At 40.5% G+C, this 8220-nt stretch overlaps 1 protein-coding gene across 1 annotated transcript; it reads right to left on the bottom strand.

The window, feature by feature from the left end:
* Positions 1–5622: 5622 nt before the first annotated feature.
* LOC147435493 (protein C2-DOMAIN ABA-RELATED 3-like) lies at positions 5623–7902 on the bottom strand. Its single transcript, XM_086488557.1, has 4 exons — positions 7671–7902; positions 7048–7143; positions 6551–6871; positions 5623–6017 (listed from the first exon to the last, which is right to left on the bottom strand). Exons 1-3 carry the CDS (start codon positions 7779–7781, stop codon positions 6590–6592), a joined length of 489 nt encoding a protein of 162 aa, XP_086344683.1. The 5' UTR covers positions 7782–7902; the 3' UTR covers positions 5623–6017; positions 6551–6589.
* Between the last annotated feature and the right edge of the window lie 318 nt (positions 7903–8220).

The raw sequence follows: 8220 nt of genomic DNA, 5'->3' as shown, positions 1-8220 counted from the left end.
TGGTAAATGAGCATTCGTTTCATATTTCAAAACTAAATACATGTGCATCATTAGATTTACAACTCTATCTTATTTCAACCAATCATCATTTTTTACCTATCAAAAATGCTTGAAAATACAACTCAATCTTTTTCTTGTTTTAGTCAGCAAAAAGAAAGGGCAACACTATAGCCTTTGCCCTTTGGGCAGGCTAAAAAGAAAAAAAGTTAAGTGAGCATTAAATAAAGAGATCACATTACAATGATGGAAAGATCCATTTATATTATATAAAATATAAAAACTTTTATAAAATAATAAAGTCAATTGAGCATTAAAAGAAGGGACCAAGTTACAATGATGAAAAGTCCCATATACATTATAAAACAAGCTCACTTGACATGTGTCGCCAATCCATAATTCTTAATCAATAGTGCAACAATTCTCCACCCACTCTCATATGGCCTTCTAAAGGCCAATGAAATGGTTTCCTTTAGATATTTAATATTTGAAACCCCACTTGAGGGACACATGTCAAACACTTAGAGATGGCTTGTCCTACAAAAGACCATACGGAAGGTTGAGAAAATGTGCACCTCTTGAGCCGTTGACTACAGGTTTTTGATTGTGCACATGTGTCGTGCTTGGTCGAAAAGGAAGGTTTTATAAAGGAAGCGTCCTATTTTATTGAAAAGAAAGGTTTCATGAAGGAAGTGTCCTCTTTGATTGAAAAAAAAGTTTTTAGAAAGATTATATCTTCCTTTTATAATGTGAATGGGTCTTTTCATCGTTTAGCCTACCAGTGTATTGACTTTTGTATCTATGTAGAGAGAGTACTGGGGCAAAATCCGATCAAGAGTTTCTAATTGATTCCATTCAACTTCCATGTTTGTAGGGTAAACAACATCTAGCAAAAAGAGTTTTATTCACTCTGTGTGTGTGTGTGTGTGTGTGTGTGTGTGTGTGTGTGTGTGTGTGTGTGTGTGTGTGTGAGAGAGAGAGAGAGAGAGAGAGAGAGAGAGAGAGAGAGTTATTGTGGCAAAATCCACTCAGGAGCTTCCATTCAACTCAATTGCAACTTCCATGGTTACCCAACATCTAGCGAAAGCAGGGCACACAACAATAGGAACGATTGGCTACACACAACCTCGAAGAATGGCAACACTATAGCCAAGAGGGTTGCTGAACAATTTGGTTGCAGGTTGGTTACACAATTAAGTTTGAGGATTGCAGAAGGGGTGAGAGTATATGACACTTGGAATGCTTCTGAGCGAAATGCTTGTGGATACCCAATTCTCAGTGCATTCTGTTATCATGCTTGATGAAGTACATGAAAGAAAACACACATTGAAGTCCTCTTTGTGCTGTTGAAGGACCTAGTTAGGTGGTGAAAATATTTGTATCTTATAGTCACCTCAACTAGATACTGAGAAGTTTTGTGGGTGCTTTTTCAATTGTAACAGTTTCATTATTCATGTAAGGACATTTCTTGTCGAGATTCAACAACTAGAAATTAATATAATGCACCAGATCTTTTATGAGGGAATGAAGGGTTGGTCCCAATATTCCATTGATGATAATACTCCGAATTTATAGTGCCCTTCCTAGCCAGGGGCTTAAAAATTCACTTTGATATTGTTAGTCAAGGGCTATTGCAAGAAAATGACATGTTTGTCAATGCCTTCAAAAAGCACAAAGAGTGCTTGAGGAGCTTCCTGTCCGGAATGTCGTCTCTTGGAGTACATTGATTGCCAGATACCATGTCAGAATAGACTGCGGAAGATGCAATGAAAACAAAGAAAGGCCCCGATCTGGCGAACACCTCGACTCTAGCTTTCGAGAATAGCACTCCACATCTTGAATCTCAACAAGGTTCCCCTCTGTAAAGAGAGGTCGGGTAAACAAGGGTAAAATACGGGGAAATCGTAAGGGAGGGTCCATAGCCTCCACATATCCAAATCAACTACGAATTGAGAAAAACTCCCATTAAAAAAATAGCAAGCTACTTCTCTCTCAATCAAGTCCAAAACGGCACTAGATCAGTCTACACTCGAGCATCCAAGGCTGTCAAGACACCAAGGGTTGTAAAATCAAGTTAAAATAGGTAGCCGAAGATGCAATGAAGAAAAGAAAGGCTTCCGATCCATTAAACACACCGACTTAACTTCGTGAAGGCAACTGTGGAGAAGAGAGACAGTTGAGGTAGACAGAGACATGACATATAAGAATGAGAAAGAGAGAAAGAGCTAGATTTGATAAAGGCTATCCATGTTGATTTAAAGATGCGCAATACAAATGCCTTGGAGAGATCCGGCATCTATCTATGTACTCTACTATATCTATTTCCTCTTGGAGACTCTTGCCACATGGGAAGAGCTAAGGCTCCTCTCTTTCTGAAGGTTTTTCCATTTTAAAAACTTTGCGGACGTTCTCTCTCTCTCTCTCTCTCTCTCTCTCTCTCTCTCTCTCTCTCTCTCTCTCTCTCTCTCTCTCTCTCTCTACCTTTTGGTTGGCAATTTTTATCAGCTCTATTCTAGCTGCTATTTAATGTAGCCAGTATCGAGCATCCAAGGTGGTCATGTCACCTACGGCTCTGATACCATGTCAAAACTAGTAATGACATATGCAAGAAGACAAGAACTTGCCTTTGATCTGGTGGACACCTCGACTTTGATCTAGCTCGACTTCGATAAGATCCTCGACACTAGAGAACATCTGCAACGCCACATACATGAACAAGGTCATTGTGGAGAGGGAAGATTGCTAACGTAAAAAAGAGAGAGGATATCAGAGAAAGAAAGACATACAAAGATCTGGAGAAGGCTCTCCATGCTGATAACAAACTGCCAAATCAAGTGACCAAGGGTGCTTTGGGGTTTCTGTTGATGAGCAAAGTTTGGTGGCAGTCAAGGGTTAAATAAGAGTTGTAGACGACGTTCCATACCCTCCACATACGCAAATCAGCCCCAACCTGGAAAAACGAAGAAAGATGGCACAAAATGATGACATGGCAGTACTACACGGACGGACCAGCTGTTGACGTGGCAGAATTGTACGGACAATCGAAAATTGCGTTGGCATGCTGACATGACATCAATACAGATTTTCATGTTTTGTGCTAGCTGTGCCATGTGGCAGGCTATATGGATTTTGACGATTTGCTTTGAATGCTTTTTAGGGCAGTTTTTGGACCATATGCTTTTGGGACTGATTGCTTTTGAACTAATTTCTTTTGGGGCTCTGCTTTTGGGGCATCCCTTGTAAGAATAAATAGAGCCCTTGGGGCCTCACTCTGCAAATCATTTAGACACAAGAGTCTAAGAGCAGAGGTCCCTTGGGAGTTGTAATGTGCAATGATCAATGATACAGAAGTACCGAAAGGGGCGCCAGACTTTGGGTCCAATACCTCTAGGCATGGAACTACACCAGGTCGTGTCGACTCTCTCTCTCTCTCTCTCTCTCTCTCTCTCTCTCTCTCTCTCCCTATTAAAGTTCATCAATTTGAAATTTATGTTCATGTGTTGCTATTGATTTCTCGCTTGGAGTGTCCAAGCCTGTGACAGTGGTATTAGACCTTCAGGTGTGTGCTTTTCTCAAAGCATACCAGTGATTTGAAGTTTCTGTTCATGTGTTGCTATTGATTTCTCGCTTGGAGTGTCCAAGCTTGTAACAATGTTATCAGAGCTTTGGACGTGTGCTTTTCTCAAAGCATACCAGTCCTACCAAAGAGAAAACAGAGCATTTGGGCACTTTGGAAATTGGTATTAAAGAATCTTCCACCCCGGACTTATTAGCCACTCCCACCCTTACTTCATCGTGCATCAGGCGCTTACAGGGCATAAGCCATAAAGAACCCCAGATTACACATGCGTTCTCATGGAGAATCTGACAGAGATAACACCTCTCAGTGGGAAGGCAAAGAAAGCAAGGGAACTAAAGAAAAGAATGAAGATTTGGACAAATTTTTCGACGGAGAAGTTTTCCACAGCAAAGTACAAGCGTCAACTACATGTGTGAAAAGATTGATCGAGTACTCCAGAGACCCGAGATTTGTGAAACACTTGAAGAATTATCCGATTGATGAGATTCACTCGAGATGGAGTGAGGCCATCGATTCTCCTCTCAAAACAGGAGAAAAGCTAAAAGAACAGACAAGTGCAGAAAAGCGGAAGCTTTATTCACATGAAGAGCTGGATAGACCTATTGACCAGAAGATGAACCAGATATTAGAAAAGACACTAAAAGGGATATTGATGTGCTGACAATCTGGTTGTTTGTGTACAAATTACCGAAAATAGGAGCAAGGAACTCGCATCTGTATGCATTGGGAAGCATGAAGTTAAGACATCCACTATTTTGCAATGAGGTGAGCCATCTCCTTGAGATCTGGGAAAGGCTCTCATGGTCGTTTGGAGGACAAGTCACACTTGTAAAACCAAGTATAGGCCTATGCTAACCTTTTATAGTCAAGCTGTTATTTAAACCCTTTCTTTGGATGACACATCTTTGATGGCCTCGAAGAACTACTTCAAAGAATTGAAAAACATGTTAAAGTGAATTAACCATTTAATCCATGTTGTAGTGTGAAAAACATAAGTCAATGTCTAAAACTCCCTAAGGTCAATAATGAGGGCCCAAGAAAAAATAAATGGTCCCAAGCAATCAACCTTTTCTTGTCGTGAGAACATTAAATTTGACTCTCCAAATAGCAACCAAACATAGCACCAAATTTAGAACATCAATTGTTATAGATAGCTTCCAAGTCTTGCCTCTAATAGTGTAAGGAGACATAAGGAAGATTGATTGTAGTGCATCGTTGCAAGAGCCAAGATATTCGTTGCTGAGATCGAAAAGACTTTCCCACAAAAACTTGGAAACTCACCTTCACATTTGGATTAATCTTAAAATTTGTCACCGGATTACACTAAACCGAGGCTGTTTCGAGCACTAAATTTGATTGTCATACACTAGCAATACTAGTTCAAAAATTGGATTGTTACTATACACTGAAGTATTGACACAAATTTATAGGCATCTCACTTACCATGCTACTATACAAAGATTAATTATGTGCAATAAAAATTCAAACTTTTTATGTGATTAAGAACATTATTTTAGCTACACATAATTTTACCAAGTACCTAGGTTAGTTTCTTATGTTTCCCTTAAAGCCACTATAGATGAATCGTTTTTGAGACCTTTGTTGGAGTTTTAGGTTTTGGTGTGAAAATTTCCATGTCGCTCTTGCCTATAAAAACCTAGAAAGGGAAGAATAATAAGGACAAAAAAAACATGTTTTTTTGGCGCTTTTCTGAGTAATTTGCTCTAGGATTACTAAGGAATCAGGTAAGCTCAAGGGCTCTTAATTGGTCTTCATTTGCACCTATTTTCTCTGCACGTTGGGGCAAATAACCTTCTTCGAATGACAACTTGGTCGTGGCTGTATGGTGTACGAATGCCACATCGTACAAATACACCGTACGCCACAACCGTACATATTGCCATACCATACAACACACCACACAATATTAAATAATTCTTAATGTTTTAAAAGGACACCAATCTAATCTAAACCATACGATATAAATTGTGGTACACTCTATTTTTCTGTATGAAACTATACCATATTTTACTGTACAACCTGTTCGGTCTGTTTCACACCACGACCAGTTTTATTTAGTAACCAGCAAGCCTTATACACAAATGAAACAGACATCACCACCAACAGACAATATGTATACTGAGGGAGGCTGCTTGGGTGGGTGCTCATTTTTACACAAAAAAGACCAGGTAGCCCAGCAAGTAACCACCAAATGATTTGTGTAAGAATGCAGTTTAAGTACTTTTGTTTTGTACACGTAAAATGTACAAGGAAGAATCCATGCTGCATATTTGCATCGCAAGTCCGGGCTGTATCTTCGCAAATTGCAAACTGACTAGTTTGTTAGTCAATTGGGCTCCCAGCAAGGTTTAACATGATCTGATCTTCTGCCCCATTTAACATATACCTTCGGCATCACAGTATCCGGCAGTCCCCTCATCTGAAAAAAAAAGGCAACATAACTCCTCAATTATGACTTCATAGACTAGGTTAGGGGTTGAGCGGCCTACTTTACTACATTCAAGCTCAACCATACATGAACCCTCACGATGATTATCCACCAACAGCCATTCTTCTAATGAAGCAAAAAAGTTTGCCAATAAATATATCATAGTTACAGGGAATGGCCATAAGACAATATAACCATCAGCTATACGACATTGCCACTAACGCCATTAAGTGCCCAAGTGTGAGTCTAGAACTAGGTTCTCTCTCTCTCTCTCTCTCTCTCTCTCTCTCTCTCTCTCTCTCTCTCTCTCTCTCTACAAAGATCTGCATACTGAGTCTTTTGTCATAAATCTAGAGATGTAAGGCAGACTCAGTCACAATGATACCACGCGCTATAAGAAGCATTAAACAGAAAATATAAAAACCATTTCAAGCTAGAGCCTAGTTGATAAGGCATAGTACAGACACACCAATTACAATAGACAGAGCTTGAAGCTAGGTGACAATAACTTGAATAAGCTATACCTATACATGGCGAAGCCACCTTCATACAGCACAACAGCACTACTGAGAATATGGTTGCCACGTCAACTCCAGCTTGATTTCACCGCTTTCGACATTCTTAAGCCTGATGCAAATCTTTTGCACAATCTGACCGTTTCTTATTTTGATAACACTATCTTTTGTAAATCCATTTTCCCGCGTTGCAGCGACGTGGGAAATGGTCACACCTTCTTGACAGTCGTGCGACTCCTTGAGCTTCACTGTGCTTATGAGCGGATTTAGATCTATTTGAGCCTCCCCCATTTTGTCATCAGCCGTAAACATGTCTTTATCATAGACAAACTGCATAACAAGACTCTCTCTCTCTCTCTCTCTCTCTCTCTCTCTCTCTCTCTCTCTCTCTCTCTCTCTCTCTCTCTCTCTCTCTCTAAATACGAGAACACTGTGGGTGTGAGTGTGAGTGTGTGTGTGAGTGTGGAAGAAGAAACTTCTATATTGCACCAAACACTAATACTTACCAGCTTTAATGGCTGCGGAGGATCGGCGGTGGCAAGTGTAAGCTCCTCGTTCCATCTTGGATTCAGATTGTGGGGTATAACCCGTGTCTTAACTTGCTGCAGACATTACAACTCAGAAATTACTCTTTAGAAACAATTGGAAAGTAAGGCATGATGAAAATGCAATAAAATTGAGAAAAATGGAATGACCGAAACAAAATGCACAATCCGATGAAAGATTGAAAGCCCAAATGGACTAAGTAAATTGTTGATAACAGAGCTTTTAACTCCTATACCAACCGAAAAGCCATGCCCTATCTTCATATTGAACACGAAAATTACTAGATTTCCCATCTGAGCAATTAGGTAAACACTCAGTGTGATTCACAAAATTTCGACGAAGAAGAGAATGCCAAGAATTCCCTTGTGCCATATCCGGCCAAAACCAGAACAAAATTTGGCGGGAATCGTACATAGTAGCTCGACAAGCTAAACCATTGGATGACCATTCAGTCAGACATCATAGATGCAGCTCTCTCTCTCTCTCTCTCTCTCTCTCTCTCTCTCTCTCTCTCTCTCTCTCTCTCTCTCTCTCTCTCTCTCACACACACACAGACTTATCGCGTCTGTGTTCATGGACTTACATGGTCTCCAACGCGTAGTTTTACATAAGGATCGCTGGAGTAGACATCGCGAACAGCCAAATCTGTGCCTTGAACCACCCTGACCTTCAAGATGCCTTTAATGGCGCCCATGGTGAGCAGGTTTCCTGCGGATGGAAGCAGCGAGAAGCCCTAAAGTGTGGGGAAGTCGACACCACGATTTGTTTGAGAGAGAGAGAGAGAGAGAGAGAGAGAGATTAGTAAAATTGTTGTTGTAGAACTCCTTATATACGATTCTTCTTTTCAAAGAAATGGACGTCAACACGCATGATGGATCTTTGAAATTTGAATTGAATCGTTCTGAACTTTTTCCACAAGAAGTTTTGGACAAATCTCACAATAATTCCCACACTGTGACTTACCTCAACATCATGAGCTTTTGCGAGGGAGGCACCGCATACCTAGCTAGGTACGATTGGGGGCAGGGGACCGCCGGGCGGCTCACAATAATTCCCACACTGTGACTTACCTCAACATCATGAGCTTTTGCGAGGGAGGCACCCCATACCTAGCTAGGTATGTGATGCCTCCC

The sequence above is a fragment of the Adiantum capillus-veneris genome, chromosome 18, assembly GCF_014529385.1.
Source record: "Adiantum capillus-veneris isolate H3 chromosome 18, ASM1452938v2, whole genome shotgun sequence".
NCBI lineage: Eukaryota > Viridiplantae > Streptophyta > Polypodiopsida > Polypodiales > Pteridaceae > Adiantum > Adiantum capillus-veneris.
This window is presented reverse-complemented; position numbering and strand designations above follow the sequence as displayed.